At 32.1% G+C, this 25,489-nt stretch overlaps 1 protein-coding gene across 1 annotated transcript; it reads right to left on the bottom strand.

The window, feature by feature from the left end:
* Positions 7,635–15,303, bottom strand: LOC109331892 (E3 ubiquitin-protein ligase At1g12760-like). Its single transcript, XM_019566663.1, has 5 exons — positions 14,331–15,303; positions 10,241–10,360; positions 9,967–10,099; positions 8,527–8,691; positions 7,635–8,006 (listed from the first exon to the last, which is right to left on the bottom strand). The coding sequence occupies exons 1-5, from the start codon at positions 14,900–14,902 to the stop codon at positions 7,833–7,835; spliced, it is 1,164 nt and encodes a 387-aa protein (XP_019422208.1). The 5' UTR covers positions 14,903–15,303; the 3' UTR covers positions 7,635–7,832.

Raw genomic sequence — 25,489 nt, 5'->3', positions numbered from 1 at the left:
TAATAAATAATGTATGTCATTTTTTTAAATTTTATCGAACAGCTTGAGTTTAGTAAGCTACTTGCACAGCTACAAACTTATAACTACTTTAACAACTACAAACTATAATCTTACTACTGTAAGCTAGTTTTTTCGAACATAATAACTTTTAGAATCAGTAGTTATGAACAACCGCATTCCCATGAACTCCTTTCTGGAAATGAAATTATGTAAATCAATATCAATTTTAATTTTCCACATTTTATAGACAAAAAATTTAAGGATAAAATGCCATGTGTATAAGCCAAAATATCAAGATTTTGAAATGGCTAAACTTGAAAGGAAGCTGCTAGATAATTTTTCAAGTTTAAGATAAATCCCCAAAAGAAAGTTGATAAGGAAATGTCATTTTTTTTTTGTATTACTGATGATATTTCCTCAACTTTTGTTAAGAAACTAATATTTATTGGGTATGTAGTTATCATTCTTAACAAGTGTTACTCTTAGGAATCAAACATTAGAGTCTTACATCACTAAACCAACGTTTTGTTAGAAAAATATCATTTTATTTATACATAGAGGATAGAAAAAAATAAAAAATTGAAAAAAAAATGGTATACAAAACAACGAAGTAAACCATTTGCAGTCTATAAAAAAGTCTGTAAAAATTAAAAATAGACATTGCAGAAAACATGTTGCCTACTTGTGTCTCCTTAATATTCAACGACGCTTAGATCCGTGCATTAGTTAGAATAAATGTTCATCAAGCACATTTTTTTCATTTTTTAATCCTTTACTTGTTTTGCATTAGAAATAGATACTATTCATTAATAAACTGTGCATTTTTATTATTCGATAACAATACAAAAAGGTGCAATAAAAATAATAATGACTAAATAATCCTGGTGCTTAGAAAAAGTACCCATTGCTGGCTACTAGATCATAATATATAGATAACACCAATAATCATATTATTGGAGATGTAGAATTTCTACTCCAATTCGGTAGAAACTAATAAGAAATGACTTCACTGATTAAAATGAGTTTAAACTTTAAAGTCCATGTTTAAATTATTTTTTATTCAGCCTTAAGGCCAATATTTTTTATTCACGTTCTTCGTATAATTTTCTTGGAAAATCTTGCCACCCAAAAGCAATTTTAATACACCTTGGAAGTCTGAAAGGAAAAAACACATCAATAGATTTTCAAGCAACACTTTTCTTTTGTTTATTATTATTGGTAGCATACAATGACATTTGTTTTTGTTTTATTACTATGGATACTAATCTCTTTATTTCGTGGGATCCTTTCTCAAAAGACAAATTTAAAAATGATGTGATTATTGACTTTATAGCTTTTACAAAGGCAGTTAAATTAATCAACTACTTTATTAGGTACTCACTCAGTTCAATTTTAATTGTCTATTTATGTTAATTCACAAAAATGAGAATAATCATTTAATATGTTAACAACAATATAAAACAATATGATTTTGACTAAAATATTTCTAGTGATGAATACAAAATTTATTAATTTTATTTCCACTTCAAAAGAAATTGTTAAAGTAATTAATGTATAAAAATATAAGACAAACAACAAAATAATTACTTAATATTCCTGATTTTATAGAATGACAAATAATATTAAAAATTGAAAAGTATTTTAAAGTAACAATTAAAACATGGTCATCTAAGATTCTTTTTTTCATTCTCACCACCTCTTTCACTCACTCATTTGATCTGTTGAATTAAAAAAATGAATAAATGAGATTGAGTGTAAATAATGTTACTCAATTTAGATATAAACGAATCTCTCCTTATATATATAATAAATAAAATAAAAATACTTTAACAAGTAGTGGTGTTAAACATTAAGGGTGTAAGCGGTTCCAATTTAAACCGCGAAACCGATGGAACTGAACCAAACCATAAAATGTGGTCAGTTTGGTTATTTTTTAAGGAACCGTTTATGTTCGGTTCGGTTTATGGTTTTAGAAATTTAGGAACTATTGAAACCGAACCAAACCACGTATTAAAAAAATAGATATTAGGAATTAGGGAATGATATTTTATTATTGTTTAAATTCTTCAACCAATTTTCTAGCTTAAATTATCAATTTTTGTGTGAATTATAGTGTTATATATCTTACTAAATTGTTATAAAGTTAGTATTATATATGTTATTAGTTACTAAATTGTTTCCTAATGTTTTGATTATTTGGAACATATTTTTCAATTTTCTGTAATATTGAGTTTGAAATTAACATATATCATATATTGTTATACATGTATTCTTACATGTATTACTAATTGTGAAATGTAAGGTTATAAATGTAACAATTATAGAATAACCGTTTTCAAGTAGTGTTCGATCGATTTCGTAATAGCCGGTTTCAAGTAGTGTTCAATCGATTACATATTAATCAATATTCGATTGATTGGTCTGAGGATTTTTCAGTTATTAAACCCCCTTTTTTTACCAAGTTCAATTGGGCCTTTCGATACAATCAAATAGAAAGTCCCAAGGGCGCCATGTTCTAGGAGCCCAAACTATGTGATTGAATAAATCCTCCTCTATCTGTTGTGAGTCGAGGACTCCTTCCCCTTAGGGATCTTGAACTAAGAAATAGATTCTAGAAGCTAAAAAAGGGTTCATTGATATATTTTATTAATTGATATATATGTTACTTATCATGAATTGTACTGTAGTATTATACGTGTTAATTCGCTTTTTTTCTCCATCAATTATATAATTGTTATTATGTTACTAACAAATAATTATGAGTTTCAATTTTTTTACACATTTATATATGATTAATATTTTTTTATAATAATAGTAGTAATGTTTATTCGATAAACAATATCTCTTGTAATATACATTTTGAATTTTTAATTGATACAAGATTTTTATAAAAAAGTAAATGAAAAAACCATGGAACCGAACTGAACTATTCAAGAGTTGTTCGGTTATATAATTAAATTTGGGGTTAATTGAGTGGAACCAAATCATATATTTTAAGTGCACCAAAAATCAAACCGAACCGAACCAAATTTTTACACCCTATTATACATAATTAATATTTTGAGGTGGAATGAGTCAATTGCAATTTATAAATATTATAACAGTGATTAGAATGGGACGTTTCAACAAATAGTTTACTTATTAACTTATATATTGGTTAAGCCAGTTAAAACAAACATAATATATATTTTTCTATAAAATTTCAAATAGGTAATTACTATCACATTTATAATATATACTTCATAATCTACTCAATAATTAAAATTCTCAACAAGAATATATATACGATAACAAATTCATAGTTTAAATTATAAATATCAAACTATAAGTACTTATCGCATTTAAAAACAACTCAATACGTAAACAAGTAACAAAAGGTCACAAGGAGTCGAACAATGACAATTCAACCACAATTGTAGATGAACTTTGGCTCAAAGACAACGTCAATTTAAACTCTTCTTCACTTTACGATTCCCTACTTTGTTCTTTCCATTCAACAAATTGTTTTTCGTACATTTGATGGCCATGATGAATTTTTGGTGATGTTATTCGACCTCACGAATGCCTCATCCACTTTTCAAGCTGCCATGAATGACTTACTTTTCCCTTTTTGAAGCAGTTTGCCCTAGCTTTTATTGATGGTATTCTCATTTACAATGAAAATTTAATTGATCATTTAATTAATTTGAAGATTGTGTTGGACCTATTAGCTTTTAGTCACTTTTATGACAAGTTATCAAAGTGCATTTTCGGGATTGCTTCAGTGAGCTACTTATTAGGGAATATCATTTCAATAGTCGAGGTACAACTAGGCCCTAACAAAATTCAGGGCCATGGTTGATTAGCCTCTACCTTGTTCACTCACGACACTCATAGGGTTCCTAGGTCTCAACGGATTTTATCCTAATTTTTTTTAAAGATTATGTCACTCTCGCTTCTCCTCTCAGCGACCTACTAAAACGTTATACCTTTACATGGCTACCAACGAATCAAGTGGCCTTTACATATTTAAAAATTGCAATGACTAAAAATCTTGCCTTACACCTTTCTGATTACTTGAAAACCTTTGATGTTGAAATAGATGCTCCTGTGATCATTGGTGTAGTGTTCTCCTAGGATGGATATCCTCACGCCATCTTTAGGAAAAAGATGTCGAACCACGTGTAATATGCGTTAGCATATGGCCGAGAGATGTTCATTATAATAGAAGCACTTAAGAAATGGTATCAATATTTAATTGGTAGGAAGTTTAGAATACTAACATGTCAGCAAAATTTAGAACATCTCATGACCTAAGCCCTACATACTCTAGAGTGACAAAATTGGGCAAACAAGCTTATTTGTTTTCAATATGAAATAAAGTATTACTCTAGTACCTCAAATAGGATGGTTGACGCCCTTTCCATATGCTATGGTGATGAAACTGTTATGTTCACCTCCTTTTCTTCACATGTTCCAACTATCTTGAACCAATCGAGGAACTACTACAAAACATGTTAGCGTTAACAACTCATCAAGAAAAGTGAATCAGATGAGTAAATGAAACAAAAAATTTATTTCACACAAGGATTGATGTTTTATGATCAGAGAGTTTTTATACTTGACATGCGAGGTCTCCATTCCTCTCTTGTCACTGAGTTTCATTTCACTCCTACTTCAAACCACTTCGGTCTGAAGCCCATGGTGGCTCATTTGCACGCTTCTTAACATAATTCATCAGACTCCATTGGGTGTCCGATTCTATAATTTCTTATAGAGATAAAAAAATTCTCAACTACTTTTGGAAAGAATTTTTTCACTTTTTCAACATTAATCTCTATTTCAGTTTAGCATACTACCCACAATCTGATTGGCAAACTGAATTGATCAATAGTTGTCTTCAAGCATATATTTGTTGTTTCACCACATCCCAACCAAGTAAATGGTTTTGACAACTACTTTTAGCGGAATATTGGTACAATACCGATAAACATTCCTCAACCAGAATCAACCCGTTTGTAGCCGCCAATCTGCATACCATGTCTCGTCGTGTCTCCCACAAACTAGCTCCACGTACTATGGTTCCTATCAGGTGACTAGAAAGCTATTGTTGGTTGCTTATGAACTCTCCTTGCCTACCGCAACTAGGATTTATCCAAATTTTCAAGTGTCACTCTTGCGTTGTTTCTATGGTGACATGCAAAGAAAATTTACTCCCTTATCGTCAATGGAAGTAGATGGTGGTGAGAAGTTGAATTACAACGAACATAATTGCAGGGAAGATAAGCTGAAAAGTAAGGAGAACTATCTCACCATAAAGAGAGAAAAATAGTGTCAGATAGACCAAATGCAAACATTGATGGGTCATATAATAATTCACTTCAAGCTCTACTTCTCTCCTTTTTGGCTAAAAGTACACTAAATGGCCAACCTCCACCATCAGATATTTTGAAGAAAAAGAACATAACTACTCCAATCTAGCTAAAGAAACGTTGATAGTGTCAGCCTATGAACCGTTGATAGTGTCAGCCTATGTATATGATACAATATATTCAAGATTACGTGTATAAAATAGTTAAAAAATATAAAATTAGATAAAATTATAAGTGTAAATCAAAATATCAAAAGTAGAAAATATAATAGAAATTGTAAACCATTACCCTCCAAAATTCCAAGTACCAAAACTAGAAAATATAGTAGAATAATTCATAAAATTGATAAAATATATCATATCATATCTTTTTTATTTTGTTGAAAATGTATCAAATACGTATCTTCATCTTTATTTTATATATTTTTATTTTTGGATACTCTAGGGATATGTATCCTTCACGAATCGGAACATATTCGATCTATGTCGGATATGTATCCGACACCAATACGTGAGGATGTTCAACATATCCATGCTTCAGATGTTCTGTCATCAGTGAATTTGGTCCCTTAAAAAAATAATGCAAAAATTGTTGTATTCATGTGTAGCGTTGGATCATTGTGCATCGATCATAACAAGCAGGTTGGAAGTCACACAATCCCTAGTTGTGTGTGTCAATACCCTCTACATTGTTGAGCTCATCTTCATTGTCCAAGCAAAAATGAATAGGGATCTTCTCCACTAATGGAGAGGCAAGTACCACATAATAATATATGAAAGACAATATATAATAATACTTTTATCTTTTTATTTATTAGAAATTCTATTTTTGCCATTGAAAATATAAGTAAAAATAAGGGTGACAAAAGTGTGATTTCATTATAATTAAAATGATATATGTGTAATTTAAAGTTGCATTTCTCTTTACTATTTGAATCACTTGCCTCTCCATTATCCTAACTCTAAAAATAACAACTTGCCTCTCCATTATCCTAACTCTAAAAATAACAACTTGTTTCTCCATTATCCTAACTCTAAGAATAACAACTTGTCTCTCCATTAATGTTCTTCCGCAAAAAGAGGATTTGCGACCAGGAGACATTGCATCAGCAGATCATTGTGTTCACAAACAGCAAAAGAATAGTAAGCGTAACGTCTTGACAAACCCTCCTCCATGTGCCTAGGACAACGTGCCACACCCTCCATCCAAGCTTCACACCCTCCATTCAAGCTTCCTGCCTTGCGCCACAAGCTTTACAACCCTCATATTTCATCCATTCCCGCCCAAGCCAATCTGTTCCAATCTCACGGGCTTCTTTCCTATATCCAACCCAGTTCTTTATGAATCGGGCTCTTCTCCGGTACTAGAGTGGAAAACAAGGGAACACATAATTTTATTATTTTTAAAATTTAAAAATAAAAAAAAATCTGAACCATTAAATATTTATAAGTGTCACATTAAAATTTAGGGTCAGTACTGGACTCTCCAGTATTGGAGAATGTCACTCGGACTCGCAAACAGTAATTCCAAATCTTGAAGACAAGGTTTCTCCTGTTGGGTTGGGCAATTATAAGGCCTAAGTGGTGCAATAGAGGCCCAAACGTGAATCACTAGAGCCTACTTGGTTAAAAGATTTTGTAGTTAAATAATTTCCAAATTTGCTTTATAAAATTATTACAGTCCTTTGTGGGTACCCGCAGAGCAGGTATCACAAAACTCGCTCCCACCTATAAGTTATTATTGCGGATAGTCGTTGCGAGTATTTCCACGAGTACCCATGGGTTAGTTTTTTTTGCCATCCCTACCCATTTTCCATTTGAAAACGAATAGGATAAGATAATCATTTTTCTAACATAATAGTCAACTATTTAGGTTTAATTAATTAATTTATATTGAGTATTGAGATTAATTTATATTTGAGAATTTCAATAATATTCTTATATAGTAAGATAATGTTCTGGTAAGTTTCTTTACTCTCTTTAACGGATGTATTTTTCCATTAACAACCAATGAATGAAATATGCAAAATTTAGTACTTACCTTATCTTCTTAGAATGTCCATTTTCTTATCATTAGAGTAATTTTATAGTCTTCTTGGTAGATTACTATTAGCACTCTATCACACATCATGTTACAAACAAACTTAACCTTGTGCTTGCCAAATGTTGTGAAAAACCTTTTAGGTGTGGTTGAATTGAACATTGCTCAAACGTTATACTGAGGCTTTGAGACATGTTATAAAACCTGCCTTACGAACTATAAAACTTTGAGCAAAGCTAAATATACAAAACCAGTTAGAAGACACCATAATTAAAAACAATCAAAACTATGTCTACATACATACACAAACACATAGCAGAAGCAGCAACAATTGTAATGGCCTGTATTAAAGTATTATTAACATGCTGTATCTATTATATACTTGAACCAAATCATAAGCAAGTTCACCAAAAGGCTGCTAGAAAATTTTTCTGGCATCTTCTACACTTCCTCATCACCATAGCTGGTACTTTTTAAGATGTTATACTTGCAAAGAGGGCAAGTAGCATTAATATACAGCCATTTATCGACGCAGGTACAGTGAAAATGGTGACCACAAGGAAGTTGTCTTAGTTCAACCCCATCATCATATGCTGAAAGACAGATACAACATTCCTACAACTCAAAAAAAAATCTTTACATTAGCAGAGTAACAGAGGATAGAGGGTGTATTATCATATCAAAATTGTCGCGCGTGTGCTTGAATCATCATTTCAAATTCCTTTCAATGTATACAGTGATAGCCTAGCCTCTGAAGGAATACTAAGACAGAAAAGGGATGGAACTCCAAGCACATATACAACCAAAACATACACAGATATTACATCCCCTAGTATGAGAATGTGTTCAAAACATGACTACATATTTTAGATTATAATGAAGTCTGTGTTTTTCATACTGCCAAGGGTATCAACTCACCCTATGGGTAAGGAACTAATCCCTTTCAGGGTGCATGGCTGCCCCTCCCAACAAGTGTCACTCCCAGGAATCGAACTCTTGACCTTTTAATCTTCCTAGGGATCTAGCGGAGCCTTGTACCACTAGACCAAATATTAGAATGATTCCCCTTCAAATATTTGAGATGATATTGTAGAAAGAGTTTATGTCTGCATATAACAAAAATATAAAAACATACTGCATCTTCATCCGAAAGTACACGTTCAATAGGTGAATCAGCCACGCATTCAGTCATTATTCCTCCAGCAGGTCCTTCGGTATTACCAGCAAGTTTCTCATCATTTTCAATTCTTCGGAATTTGAATTTTGACAAATGCTCAATTTCTCCTTTTGATGCCCCATCCTGCTTTTTAGACCAGGAACAGAGTGACTAACAAATTCCAAAAAATATATATCTCTTATAAAACACTCTTAATCTGCAAGACAATGTCATCATGTTCCAGTCAAACACTCCAGCTCAAATTCAAGAAACACACTTCGTTTATGATAGTCACCAACCAACATGTAGCAACAATATGGAGTTATCAATAGTAATTAGTGTTACTTTCACAATCAGGTTGTAGGAAAAAAATATGGCAAAAGTTAATCCTTCTCATAGAAGCTACAAAAAACATCAACCTGAATGAAGCATACAAAACCACAGGATAATAATAGTTATCCATAACAAAACAGGTAGTGAGCAAAATTAGTTACACCTCATCAGAAGTAATTTTTGCATTACAAGTTGCACAGAAACAGTTCAGCACCATTTGCTTCGTACTTTACTTATCAAATAATAATTCACAACCAAGAAGCAACTATAAGCACATGGTAGCAGCTGTCAGATTCTTTAAAATCATTCTCTAGTCTCTACTCTCTAGTTTAATCGTGATAATAAAATCATTTCATCTTAATGTATTCACAAGACTGTTCCCTATTTTTTCCTAGAAAGAAGGTGAGCCTCAGCACACTAGTAAAGTTTGCTGATTAGTAACCAAGAAGGCACTGGTTCAGCTTCTTCGCTTGCAGGTTAAGGCTACATACATCTACCCTCCCAGACCCTACTATGTAGAAGCCTCATAAACGAAGCCGACTTTTTTTTAAGGCAAATGCTAGAGACACTATAGGAGACAAAATTAGTTATTAGCAAAGGCAGAGCAAGAGACAAAGCTAAAGGCTATCACTACTGGTCTGCAACATAAATACATATTCTTCATCCCCTAGAAAGTCATCAATAGTTTTCTTAAGCTCCTAATACTAAGGCTTAGAGCTTTCGTTGATAGTCTTCAGCAGAAAAAAAATGTAATATTCTCATTTGTAACAACTTATACCATATGAATGACTATATTTTAAAAGGATCCTATTAATGTAGATAAGATCCAGCAAACAAAGCATATAGATCTCTTTTTAATACCAAATAGCAATTTCAGCCATTCTAGTTTCATCCTTCCATGTCATTTAGCCTCAATAAATTCAGAAGTTCATAATATTTGGATCCATAAATTTTACTGGCTTCCTTTAAGGGCTTAGCAAATGATGCTAACTAAGTCAAGTTAGAGAAACAAACAATTCTTCAAGGCACTAGATTCACACATCTATATGCCAACACAAACAAGAACCTATAATAACCATGACTTGCCTGGTCTGCAACTGCATACATAAGTGTAATGATACATGGAAGGCAACAGCAAATGGCAAGGCCAACGAAGCAGGCCAGTACAATACAGAAAACGACAAATAAAACATCAAAACAGAGGAAGGCTATGCATAACCTGCAAAGCAAGTACATTTTTGTCAAAAAGTATTTAACTAAAATAACAGTGGATTAGCTAAAAAGAAAATAATTATAAATAAAGTATACAATGATTATATATATATATGAACAAGTTGCATGAGACAAGAACAGATCAAACCAGTAAAGCAGAGGACAATCTTGGGCCAAACCGTCACCACCACCTGAAACCCAATAGAATCCAGCAACCCACCAAATAAATGAAAATATTGTGTTGGCAGATTCCAAATGCTTCGCCATGCTGCTTTGAAAAGAGATAAACATAAAAATGCTTAGCATGAAGTGGGGTGGGGGCCAGAATACCATGAATTGATCAGAGATTGATAGTAAATTTAAAATAATAATTGCTCTTTTCTTAATCAATATAATAATAGAGGCTAAAATTAATTGGACATACTGCTTCAACCAAGGTTATCATGTGCATGATAGTGCCGTTATTGCACCATCAAGATGCATCACATGCACCAAATTGAATTTTTGTGGAGCAGCCCATCACGGCCACTATCACCGCCTGTCATCTCTTGATGCTGGGTTTTTTCTGCTGTGTCCCTCACTTTATTTCTTGCAATTTTATCCCCACTTTAACTGGTGATAGATATGATTTTTCCATATTTAACTCAGCAAATCTCTATTCTGCCTCTATCTTATCAAATGTCTCTTTTACCCTTACCTAGAATGGATGTTCCACATATTGAGAAACCCTTCTTCCTTGCACAAAGGCCTTTCGCAGTCGCAAACCCATGACAAGGAGGGATTTTCACAGCCTTCTGCATTCACAAATGCAAGTTCTCTGCCTTGTATCTTCACAAACGTAAGTTCAGAACCTTTTGTCATCACTCATCACAAATGCAAGTCACTACCCTTGTTTTGATTTTGTCCCAGCAGAGCCCACCTCCATTTCTACAAGTTCCTAGACCTGTTTCGGACTCTATACTATGTTTTAGAAAATTCCTAGAACCCCACACTTCTTCATACAACATCTTACTCTATTCCAGCCTTCTCTACCAAAACTCACCTCTATTGGTTTATGTTACTACTAAAATATTGTTATCAGTTGTGCTCCACATTAAATGGTAATTGTGTCTGTAAATTGTAAATTTAGAGTATAAGCTATGCATATGGAAAATTATGTTTACTATATCTGATCTCTTTGGTATGGCAGCCACTATCTGCGGCAATATTATTAATACCGTACTGGTCAGGGTACTGATATGGTGGTATAGTGGTTCAACTAGTGGTTCACTAATTAAACTGCATACCGGTCATGTTAAATATGAATATATATTACACTAACAATATTGTTGAAAAATTAATAAAGAATACAATAACTACTTTTATTTATACCATTTGTCAAAACAAAATGTGTCACTTGGTGGTAGACCATGTTTTAGAAGTATAAACAAATGTAGTTGTATGTTTGATCATCCATGTCAACATGTTAGTGAAAATTAAGTCATTCATTAAAAAAAATATTTTTAAATGAATATTGGCCAATATGACCAATTTTGGTCAATATGATTGTATGACTAGTGTAATTATTGTATTGTACCGGTATGGGGACCAGTTCACCAATTTTTCAATTGAACCAAACAGTATGGTCCAATTTTCATAACATTGATTGCAGACTGCAGCTCTACCACGATAACATTTTTGAGGTAGGTCACTCGGTGCCACAATCAACAACTATAGTTTCAACGTACAGCACCATTTATATGCATAAAAATAGAAATTATCTCATTACCTCTGGTTAAAGGGTTAATTCATAATAGTAAAAAATCATGTTAAAAAGTGCAAAAGTTATTAATATTAAACAAAGGTGTTATATAACCCTTTTGAAATTAAACCCGGAAAATATAGCACTTGTCCCATATCATCTTGCATCTACAATTTTATATTTATACCTAGTGTTTCTTCTCTAAAAAGGGCAGTCTGGTGCACGAGTCTTCCATTTAGTATGGCTTGGAGAGGATAGATGTATGAAGTCTATCCCCATAAGCGGAGAGACTGTTTCCAGAATTTGAACCCGTAACCTCATGATCACTAAGCAACAGCTTTACCATTGCACCAAGCTCACCCTCTTAAATCTACTAACCTACATAGTTAGACATATAAATTGAATAAAAGTAACTTTATGAATTGAGAATTTTGGTAATTATCACATGGCAATCCTTACCATCTCTTTCTAAAATCTGAATTAAATTTTCAGCATCATTTTCAATCACTCAAAGTAATTTGAGTCATATCTTAACCATTTTTAGATTTAAGAGGATTTCAAGAGGGAAAAAAGGTGGTTGAATGAATGAGGCTCGCACTTAGTGGGGCCTAGGGAGAGTAAAAATATGCAAACTTATCCTAGGAGAGCCTGTTTTCAAGTTTTGAACTCATGACCTCCAAATCACAAGTCAATAGCCTTACCGTTGCACTGAAGCTCACAATTAAGAGAATTTGAAGATATGTTTGAAAAAAATCATTTGATAAACGGGTGAGTTTGGTGCAACAGTAAAGTTGATGCATAGTGACTATGAGGTTACAGGTTCAAATACCATCCTCAGACCCCACTACATGGGAGCCTCGTGCATTGGGCTGCACTTTTTTTATTTTTTCCCCTTAACTGCTGAGAAAGCTAAAACTGCTATATGGGCTCTTTGAAATGTTGGTTGAAGGTTTTCTCAATTATCAACTAACATGTGAATTTTTTACTTATCATTACTAGAAGCACATATCATGAGAAAGCTAAAACTGCTATACAAGCTCTTTGAAATATTGATTGAAAGTTTTCTCCATTTTTCGACCAACATGACTATTTTTTTCTTAATTGAATTAAAATATCATTAAATTCCAATTAGTTCAAAGGAGTTTCATTACACCATGGGAAATATATGAAAGCATGTAGGTTCCTTAAATGGCAGAATGAAAATACTCCACTCCTAATTATACAGAAGAACCCTCATAGCAACCTAAACCTATGTCGTGCACCAACTTAGTCAAGTTTTATCATAAATATGATTAACAGGATCAGACACTCATATATTCTCACTAGCTGCATAATGGAAGTCAGTAATGAAAGAGAAGCTTATTTGTAATCCATTGATTGATAATCTAAAAATGGAGGATTACAATACTAAGAGGAATGTCACTATGAGACAGCTAGAACACTTCGAATGACAAAGAACAAACGAAAAATATCCCTTAGCTCCCAGAGAATAGGGCCAAAGGCTATGGCCCAAATATGCCCAAACTGTCACACAGATTCTCTCCTTCCGTGATCTGTAACAAAAATGGTTTTTGACCCTTTTCATTCTCCGCTCAGCATAACAATCTCTTCCTATATCTTATCTACGTGTGTCCCATCCTTCCTTCTAGAATAAACTCTCCATATCGTTGGTCCATTACTTAATTGGTCTAGAATTTGGTCCAAATCTTGTCTGGACCTACACTTCCTGGCTCCATCAACATAGATCAATTTACATCAATTCCATCAACTAAATATCAGCTTATTTTAAGCCAATTATTTACATCATGTTGAAGTCATGTGGTTGTATTGCAGCCATGATTGGCTGATCCAAGCCAATGCAGTCTACAATCACAGCCAAATGCAATTGCAATTTGCAGCATCCACCACAATCAAGATGCACTGAAAGCAGTCAGCAACCACCTAACAATCTACAATTACTCACAATTCCTATCACAAACCCTTAGTTAATTATAGTGATAGCGGATCGCAATATTGCGGTTGTAGTGACTGCCGCAACCGTATCAACTGCAATTGTGATGTGACACTAAATCACAATGATGTGTCCGCAACATTGTACATTTGGACTGCATCAGACCGCGTCGCAACTACATTAGACCACATTTGGGCCGCATCGGACCGCATTAGACTGTATTGGGCAACTTTGAATTCAAAAATAATTTTTTTATTTGTAAAATAATTCACACTATCACAGCCGCAATCCCCATCACAACAGCCGAAATCACTACAGTCATATTAACCATATCTGTGACGGCAATCGTATTAATCACAACTGTGACGGCAATCGCAATGTGAAACACAGGTTATTATAAGTGTTGTTTTATTGGTTAAGAGTCAGTTTAGCATCCTCTAAAGTAATTGAAAAATTAAAAAATCAGATGCAAAAACTGAAGCATAAATTTTCAAAGTTGAAAATAACAGTGTGAAAAAGTAATAGTAATTCAGACCATAAATTCACCTTGTAGCCTCTTCATCCAATTGAGGCACCAATCTATGCTGTCCAGAACCTTCAATAGAACTAGAGCTCAAATCCTCGCTGCCTCCAACGCCGCCTTGTGCTGTGGCGTTGCTCGATCCTTCCCTCCGGTTCCTCCTCCGTCTCCGATACTCAACACAAAGACAAACCACGTGAAGCACGCACTGCAGAACATAACCAAGAAGCCAAAACCTCAACGGCATGCTCGGAGTTTCGTTCACACTCAGAACCAGCACCGAAGCGGTGGTAACGACGAACGCGAAGTTCCAGAGTATATCGAAAACAACCACTGGTTTCGAATAAGCCCAATCACTCTGCCGCTCCTCCAATTGCTCCGCCGCCGTCTCTCTCACCACCATCGACGGCTCACGCATCGTCCTCTGCCCGCTCGCTTGACGGAGGAACCGAGCAGCTTGCCGCAACCCTTCTCGCCGCGAGAATCGGCGGCCGGAGTTGGATTCGTCGGAGGAGTTGCCGGAATTTTCGAGGAGCGGCGTTAGATCGATGACGGCGCCATCATCGGTAGGGTGGTTCGGTGACCCTGTCGTTGCCATGAGTATTTTTTTTAAAAAACCGTGACTGTGAGTCAATTCAGGACATGTGAATCTTGAATTCTGATTAAGAAGGCTTTTTTAGAAATGAAGATTTATCTGCCGGGATTCTCAGGTAACAGAAACAAAACGTTGGTACAGTAGTATAAGTCACTGGATTCCCAAGGTCGATTTCTTTACCGAAGAGGTGAGAATATCTTAGTAGTATCAAGAAATTATTATGACTACAATAGACGAGGATATAGTTGATAGTACCAAAAAAATCGTTTTTCTGATTTGGATGTCCCTCTAGATCTCTATCAGGTGGTTTTGGTCCTTTTTGTTTGGTTGGAAATGCCTATTTGGATTTTTTTCCTTACAGGGAAGAGAGCACACAGATAAGCAGTTATACAAAATACAACTTCAAAAACTAGTACGATCTATTTTGGGTGAAAATAAGTTAAGTTGAATTCGGCTCCACCTAACTTCATTAACTGATAATTCTCTCCGGTTTCTAGACAAGTTCAATATAGATTAGTTTTTCAATTTAACAAAGAATTCATGAAAGTTGATAGGGAATCTAACTTACTTCACATTTTACTTATATTTTTAGAGAAAACTAATGTTTGAGGCTAATTAAAATTATTCGATTTTCCTATAATAAATATAAAAGATGTGGAATAGTTTTTTTAACTCACTATTAAAGTGTGAATCCACCAACAAGGCGTTGGTCTAGTGGTAAAAGTCTTCACTAGCTCTCTAAGGTCGAAAAATTGATTATTGGGAGCGACACTTATTGAGTGGGACAGCTATGAACCTTGAAAGTTATTAGTTTCTTATCCAAAAAGGTGAGGGAATACCTTCAAAATTAGTTTGACAGTTGGATTTTGAATGAGAATAAGTGAAAATTGAAGGTTTTTGAGTCATCTTATAAATGTATTTCATGGTTCTGAAGTCTTCTTTTTTTCCTTCCCCTCCAAAATTTAATCTCAAACTAACACCTGAGCTTGGCCTTTGTTTGGGAGTTATGAGGGAAAGAGAATGAGAGTTATCAAAGGGTTAGGAATGGGAGCAAGAGAAGGGGGATGAATGAAATATACCCATTGTTTGTGAATATAAAATTTAGAATATATAGGGTAAACTAACGATAATGTCAAAATATTCTTTTATTTTTCCTTTAAAATGTAATTAAAAATGGGAAATAGACAATAATGTATAATTATATAATATTACTAACTATTTTAACATTTTATCTACAAAAAACCTCAAATTATAGGAACTCTAAAAATAAACATATAGAGAGTCTTGGAGGGTTTGAGAGATCCTCCAAAACTTTCTCATCTCCTTCATCCCACTCCCAAACAAGGGAAAAGCTTTCCAAAATCATATCTTCTCTTCTCTTCCCTTCCAAAACCTCAATCTCAAATAAAGTCTTACTAATAAGGTAAGTCTTATTTCATTAAAAATATATATTTCTTTCATTGAAGTTTACAAAACTTTGGAACTGATTAACAAGTTGAAAATTTTGTCAATCATAATTACTAATATATATACTTATATCTATATATAAAGATAAATAAGGGCTTTAAATTATTTGTATAAAAATATCAATTTCAATATTGTAGGATATATGTATATAATATATATTACACTCATATATATATATATATATATATATAAAAGTTAAAAATATATTTATTTATTTACATATACTAATGTGTGCATGCACGTTGTACCTACTAGTGAATATTGCATGATACTACATATTCAATTTTTATATATTTTATTTTTTGTGTTTATGATAATGTTCAATTTAGGATAAGATATGTGGTTAATTAATGTATAAGTGATGATTATTTAAGATTATATGATTGTTTTTGTAAAAATTAAATAATATTAAGGGCAAAACACAAAAATTACACCATGTGGAAGTTACATCATGTTTTCCCTTTATATATAGTATAGAAGTATAAATAATGACGTAGATTCATAAATATTTATATTATTTATTTAATCAAAATTCAAATCATTTACTTCAATAATCAAGTTTATCAAACACAATCACAAACTTAATTTAAACTATATATACTCAATTGATTAGGTTATTTTAACTGACTATTTCATAAATTACAGCTAACTTTTTTTAGGATAAACAATAATTTATAGCTATATTATAGAATATTATAATAACACTTTTTCTATAGAATCTGATCATAATAAAGTGAGCCCATCATCTTCCTTAAAAAGAAATGTGTCACTTAATATATTATTTGTGATTGATTAAAAAATTATTTAAATTAAATTTTTAATAATTAAATATATTTTTATGAACAATAACACCTTTTTAAATATAAACGCACCAGACACCTTTTTCTAATATAGGTATCAAACTAAGAATACTATCTTTACAGCTAACGACCATTTATTTTTGTAACAATATTGACTCTTTTTTTAATATAAACACACTAATTACCATTCTATTTCTGCACATGGTTTTTCCATTGCTTCCTAAACAGTCGCTAGATTCGGGATTTGGCAATCCATATATTGCGTTTCACTGATTCCTTGAAGATAAAATCGTTCCATGTCTTTATTACATCATCCACTAATTATTTATATTTATTTTAATTATATTTAAGAGTCAATATATTAAAGAAGATGAATATGGGAAGATGAATGTATATATTAAAGAAGATGAATGTATATTAGAGCAGTAAAATATGGGATGGTGTGGCTATTGTAATGTCTTAGGGTGTGTTTGATGAGAAGATATGTTTCATATTTCTATTTCTTAATTTTATTTTCAAAAAAATCATTTTTTATTTTCATGTTTTCATTTCACCGAAACATGTTTGTTATTGTTATTTTCATTTTCAAAGTCATTCACTCTAAACTTCGCAAACCATGGCAATTACCATTAGTTTGTAATTAATTCAATTCTAAATTTTAATTACTAAAATAGTTAAGTCAATGATTTCATAGAATGTCTACATATTTGATATTTGCATTTCTTTTTCCAATGGATTTTATGTCAAGAGTATATTGAACCCTTTTAATTGCTAGACTTGGTTATTAACTATCACAAAGACGTGTGAAAAGTCATAACCAACATTACGTAGTTGTAAGTGTTCTCCAAAAAAGTTAAAGATAAAATAAGTTAGCGACATACAAATGTTGTATTATTTAATTAAGATTGCGGTAACTTTAAGGGACACCAATTTTTATCCCAAAACCATATATTATTATACCTATTGTAAAACTATTTCAACAATACTATAAGAGATGTGAATAAAAGTTTTTATGTTAAGAGATAAAAACAAAATTCTATTATGAAAATGTATGATGGTTTGGAGGAGAGATACATTCATCAATTGATAGTGACATTTTGTTGATCAGTGGAGAAAATAATTTAAAATATAAACTCTTGATTCCATATCGTTATGTGTATAGTTTAAAAATGTATTAAATGAAATAAAAATTTAATGCAATTTGACTAAAATAACCATATTCAATGAACAATGAAAACTAGATTAAAAAAGAAATGAAGATGAGTAATAAATAAGGATATAGTTAGAATATAAGATATAAACATGTATTAGGTTTCCAAAACATTAAAATATTTGGAATAACATGAAAAAGTTAAAACATCAAAAGACAGAGCACAAATCGAATAACAAAAGTCTTAAAATTTTAATAAAATGTCATTGTCTCCTTATTGGAAATGACATTTTTTCATTTTCATAATTTCCGAAAATGAAGCCCATATTTTCTGAAATATGAAATAAAAACAACAATGCAAACATATTTTCATCCTCATTTCCTGATTTTATTGAAAGAGTTTAAAATCTATATACTATCATTGTAATGTTTTTTACACTATGAGTGCATCATCTATTGTTGATTTATATTACTTTTGTTTGAGAGTCAAAACGCTTACACTTTCAATATATACATATTAAATCCTTATTGAAAATGAAAACGAAAAATAACGGAAGCAAACACACCATTACCTTGTTTACATCTTTTCCTTTTACCTTCTTTATATCTTTTATTGATTTTGATGGTGAAACACACATGTTTTCTAAAGAAAATATGTCACAGCCCGATTTTCAGATGAAAGGCGAACTTGACTTCTACCCATCATAAATGATTTAGAGTCACCACTACGTTTTTTGCGGTTAAAATGTAGAAAACTCTCTTTTAAGCCCAAATCGGATAATATGGTCTTTAAATAGAGATTCTGAGCTCAGGAGTCGGTTATAGATCGAGCTATGATTTGTCAACAGAACTAAGTATAAAGTTTGACCATTGTTCTCTAATCTGGTTGACTTGGTCATCTGTATATGATTTGCCAACAATCTTGATTTCATTAGTTGGCCATTGTTAAATGATCTCCTTCATGAATTTCAGCACATAATAGCCACAATCTACCTGGTTTGTTTAGCAAGGGGTCTATAATTAAAATGAAGTAAACATATAAGTATAACCTTAGTTGAAATATGAATACATTACACATATAATTGTTTGAGATGATTTGTGTCAATACCTTTATATGAGTCCACTTGATTTTGTGATTTGGTAACTTGTTTCTACCACGATTATAGCTTCTATAAACTCTCACCGCACTAAACAATAGAAGATATACTTAATTACTAAACAACTAGGAAAGTAAAAGTGTAACTAAAAGTTTAAATAAGTAATTCACTTACCTAGAAAACAAATCTTTCATAGTGGAGTACTTGTTCAGATCACCATGTGTCAATGAGTCAAAGTAGTATATTTCTTCATTGACCTGATTGATGGCAACCAAAACCCAATGTTGCCTAACAAAACATATGTACATGGTTAGGAAATGTTAAGCACAACAAACATACTAAAGAAAGAAATATAAAAGACAATTAAACAATGCTCACCCGATATTAAAAGGTGCAAGAAATAAATCTGCATCGTCTTTATGAAGGATGAGATTATCTGTAATTCTTTTTCTATGTTCCAAAATCTTATTTTTGTCACTCGACACCAAAGCGATAACGTGTGGGGACACGAACATCACTTTTTTCTTATTTACTGAAATAAAATTTTTATACAAGTACCTAATATATATAATACAAATGTTAGTTAATTATAACATACCACCATGCAAAAGTAAATAAGTTAAGAAAACATAATTTACATTATATATATATATAGCAGTTGCACCTATACAATCATGTTTATATACATCCTGAACTTCATTGATGCCAACATATTTATCAATATTATCCCTGAAGACTTCATTGGGAATTGATATAGTTATTATATCATCTCCCAACTTCTGTATATGCTCCAACAGCTGAGTACAGTAGTTGGTAGTCTTCTTGGCGCTCACATCCTCAGTAGATAGCTTTGAGCTCACATACCCCGAAGATGGTTTAGTCTTTTGGGTGCTATTGGGGGTGGAATGTACATTTTCCTGAAATATTCAATAAAAAACATATTAATTATAGATTAATATATATAATATGAGTGAGTAAAAAATCATACCTTAGAATGAATTACTTGAACAAGGTCTACTGGCAAAGCCACAAAAGTGCCTATAGCCCCTCCAACTGTGAAGATATCCTCGTCGAGAGGAATTGGAAGCAATGCATCATGATAAACTGCAATATCAATCGAGACCTTCACATGATGGCGTGAGATATGTGCATTATGCAGCATAACATCACACGACTTGTGCAGTTTCCCAACACCCACTACTCGGCTAGTTGGGGTATCCAGGAAAAGTTTGCAAGAACTGATTCCATGTATGTAAGTTAAAACATATAATTAGTTAAAGACTAAATTAAAATAAGTTAACTAAATTAAAATAAGTTAACTAAATTACCTCAGGAATGAGAATCATAATGAGAATGTTGTAAGGTGCAAGTGTACAACTCTCATTGACGGTTGAAGGAATAGTGCCAGCAATAGTAGCTAGTCGTTGCCACTCAACTTCATTTACCTTCATTGATTGCTCAAATGCATTGAACCGTTGCATGAGGCCATCTAGTTGATTTTGATCCTGGCTCATTTGGGCTTTGGTTGCAGACTTTGGATGAAGTACAAATGTTTGTTAGCTAACACCAAATCATGCACCTCGGATACGGCCACGATAGATAGGCAATCCTAGTGCCTGGTCAAGTATTATGCAACTATCCGGGTTTGCCTCCTTTTCTTGTAGGCCAACCTGACAAATCAAGAAAAAACATAATGTTAATTAATTACATTTTGATAAACAAAGTATGTAAATTAAGTATAATTAAAAAATGAGCACTTACAACACGTCTTGCCGCTTCTTGAACTTCCTCATTGTCAATGACACAATCATTTTTCTTACAGGAATCCAGCCATAAGTGTATCGCTTTTGTTCTCCAACTAACAAAACATAACCAATAATAATGTAATTAGATATATATATATATATGCATACAAAATATAACTAATAATGTACTTACAAATTACCAAAACTTACAATTTTTTCCTCGATTCCTCTATACCCCGCTCGAGAATCTCGGTATGAATATAAAGGCTTGGATGCCCTCTTGCGGTAGTCATTACTTAATTTCTGAAACAATATACAACATTAATACCAACAATTATATACAAAAGCATATATACAAAAGTCAATACAAAGAATATGATTTTACCAAGAAAGACTCGTATTGTGTGCGTAGGGTGACAAAAGTCTTCCAATCCTCTTCATCAACGATATTTGCATATTTAGTTGGAGGTTTTAGGTCGACATTGCTATCACCATCTCTGAGTAATTTTTCGGCATCAGTTCGGAATTGTCAGAGAACCTTGTCAGCCGATTTAAGGATATAATCCTTATTCTCCTCACTAACATCAAAAGTTGATTGAAATAAAAACAGATATACATTATATATTGTATGAAAACACATGCATATACGTACATTGCGTGAAAACGTAACACATAAACATACATTGCATGAAAATGTAACACATATACGTACATTGCATGAAAACACAAAAACTGAAAAATAAACTTACTGTTATTTCATTCCAAATACGCTCATTCACGGTACTCTCTACATCACTCTATTTGTTGAATGTTAGCTTCACATTCTGCCTAACAATAATACCAATGCAGCTTACCAATGCGTTGCCACCCTTCGAGTTTAATGATTGGCCTTTAGAGTTCCATTGAACTTCTATCTTCACATCATTACTTCTTGATCAAATAACATTCTTCATGGAAGTCATTCCATGTTGAGTTCATTTTTAAGCAACGATTTGCTTGTCTTGTGGAGTCGGTGTCGCTTAGTCACTACTGTGAGAACCATGATCGCCACTTTGGGAAGTCATTGATGAAGATTTTTGAGGTTCCTAAGAGTAAGAGAGTTAATGAGAGTATGAGGATTTATTTTCGATTAAGTTTGAGAGCATAGAGGGAACGATTCATGTTTTAGATATTTAAACTGTATTAACAATTCAATAGCGCATATTAACAGTAGTGATGTTGTATTGACATCTTCAACAATGCATATTAAGGATTGCATATTGTTGTATTAACAATTCAACAACGCATATTAATAGTAGCGTTGTTGTATTGACATTTTCAACAATGCATATTAAGGATTACACTTTTGTTGTGTATCCATTTGTTTACTACTCATTTTCATGAACACATCAACAGTGCTACCTAGTAGCACTGTTGAATATAATCTAATTGAAAGCACAATCGTTATTATGCGCTGTTAAACTGAACTCATTTTCCAAAATAATAGCGTATTCGTAATTATGCACTGTTAAATTAACATTTTACATAAAAAAAATATATGTATACAACATGAATTTACGTTAATTAAAATGAAGTTGTCATGAAGTATATTACTATATAATTGTGTTTATTAATATGAAACTGAAAAAATATTAAACATTACATTTTGTTAATTTGTTTTTGTATTTATTAAGTATTGTTAATTTGTTTACTGTGTTTATTAATATGGAACAGAAAAAAGTATTAAATAAAATAACCATTCAAATAATTAACAAAAAAAAATTAACATCTCAAATAATTGTTTTATTATTCATTCAGATATGCAAAATACATTATAATGAACTAAATGATTTGTACATGCGAATATAGTGAACTAAATAATTTGATAGATCAAGAATACAATGAAAAAGAAATAAATCTTCTTCACAATTTTTTCCTCAGATTCCTCTACATAAATCTTGTATAACAGTTCATTGATTTCCTTTTAAAATCTGGGCCCTTTTGGAAAATCAAAAGATGTTAAAGACCTCTTTGACAAGGTTTCAATGAAGGAAATAATTTTTTCCTCGACTGCTCTACACAAATCTTCATCTCACGCAAATCCTATATAACAGTCATTTTCCTTCTGGAATCTGGACCCTTTTTGAAATCAAAAGATTTTAATGAGGGAAATAAATAAACTGAAAAAATTGAAAGAGCTTAATGAACTAAATAATTTACAAATTAAAAATTCATCTAAGGTAAATCTTGTATAATAGTCATTTTATTCTGAAATCTGGGTCCTTTTGCCAAATCAAAAGATGTTAAAGATTTCATTGACATGATTCTGAAACAGAAAAACAACTTTAGAACTTTTAACATTTTGAACATACTCCTCTAGAAACACATACTCTTAATAACATGAAGTGAACCACAATATTTATAGATGAACAACCATTAATATTTCAACAAACGAAGAGACACATAACTACTCAATCATTAATATTTCAACAAACAAAGAGACGCATAACCACTCAACCATTAATATTTCAATAAACGAAGAGACGCATAACTACTCAACTATTAATATATCAGACACTTAAAATGTCATATAAAATCAATAACGCATAATTAAGAAGGCGCTATTACTATGTAATCTTCAACAACGTTTTCTTAATTATGCGTTGTGGAATTTATTAACATTAACAGCGTTTTCTATCAAATACGCTGTTAAACATAACTCATTCAAGTCAGCACTAACATTACTGATGTTCAACAGCGTTGTGTCAAGACTGCGCTGTGGGAAGTTACACACATTGACAGCGCGTGCTTTAGTATGCGCTGTCAATATTCTTCCGCCTCGTTTTTAATAGCGTCGTTCAAAATAATTGCATTGTTAAATGACTGCTGTTTATTACGATATTTGACATAATGATTAATAAATAATTAAGGGTAAGAAAAATAAGAAAAATTATTTATATTGCTACATCTAGGTACCCCTAGCTCTTTAGAGAAGGATTTCCTTCTTTAAAAGCTAACTGGTAGGATATCCATTATTATATAGAATGGTACAAGTATTTTTACCTCTTTAGATATGTTGAATATTTGTATCCAAGTATTTTTTCTTACAAAGCCTCTCCAGACTCGACAAAGTATTCTAACCAAGTACCTAATCTAACACAATAAATTGTTAGGTTTAATCTAAATCTGCTTACATAGTGAGGATATTACAATTCCTATATCAACATTAGAGCTTGTTAAGCTTTATTTAAAATCACGATGAAACTTGTTAAACATAATTCGTCTTCTATATAAATATAATTAAGTTTGTTAAACTCTAAGTGTGTATCCAAATAACTTATTGTCACCCATAGGTGAATTCATTGGGTTGTTGTCATCCATTTTTGTGTAGTTCGATTGATGAATGAGAGTATATATGTATATAATATATTATGATCATGAGCCAGATATATACACATACATATATAATGATATATGAAAAGAATTTGAGTACTCCCATCATTTCATAAACTAGTACCATAACGCTATACTCAAGAAGTAATTGGTTACACTGAAACATTTTCCGGTGTTGCAAGGTTCGAAAGAACTCGCATTGTATAGATTTCGTTAAAACTTTAATGTAATTAGCTGATATTTTTACTAAACTAATCCTTCGAGATACATTATATATTTTCATGTGCAAAAGGGAGATTGTATGATTTCATGTTTTTAATTTGTGCTTATTTGCTTGATTCTATGTTTCTTTATGTGTTTTAATTGAAATTCGTGTTATATGTTTCTTTATTTAATTTGAGGGTTGTATCTTTGTTCAATTTCTGGTCAAAAGTGTAACGCCCCGAAAAATACTCTTTATTTATTATGCGGAAAAGTGAGTAAATTTTTTTTTTAATTGGTGATATAAAATTGTTTCATTTTAAAAACCTTTCTTTTCCGGGACATCACTTTAAGTAACATATAACGCGGAAATCAAAACCGGTTACCTAACGGTAACTGAAATGATACAACATTTCCTGAATATACATCTTCATAGATATAAAAGATCATAAGTACCTAATATACATATCCAACAAGAAAGGGAAGAACTATTAATCATCACCAAAAGACACTAAACAAAGACATGAACCAGCTGAAGCCGTCAGTGTTTCAAAAGTCACAAAATGATAAGCAACTCCTAGTGGCTAACTCCAAAGCTAGGGTACTGCCTCTCCTCAATTATGCATGCCCCCTCCTGGAACATCATGGACGGGTAGCTCCAAATCCGAGCAAAGCTGTCTATCTGACGAGCACACGTCCGAAAAGCAAGTAATAGAAAAGAAGAGAAATAGAGAGAGTAAGACATCTAATGAATATAA

Source organism: Lupinus angustifolius, chromosome LG17, assembly GCF_001865875.1.
Source record: "Lupinus angustifolius cultivar Tanjil chromosome LG17, LupAngTanjil_v1.0, whole genome shotgun sequence".
Lineage (NCBI taxonomy): Eukaryota > Viridiplantae > Streptophyta > Magnoliopsida > Fabales > Fabaceae > Lupinus > Lupinus angustifolius.
Note: the sequence above shows the minus strand (reverse complement) of the source record. Positions and strands in the feature narration are given on the sequence as shown.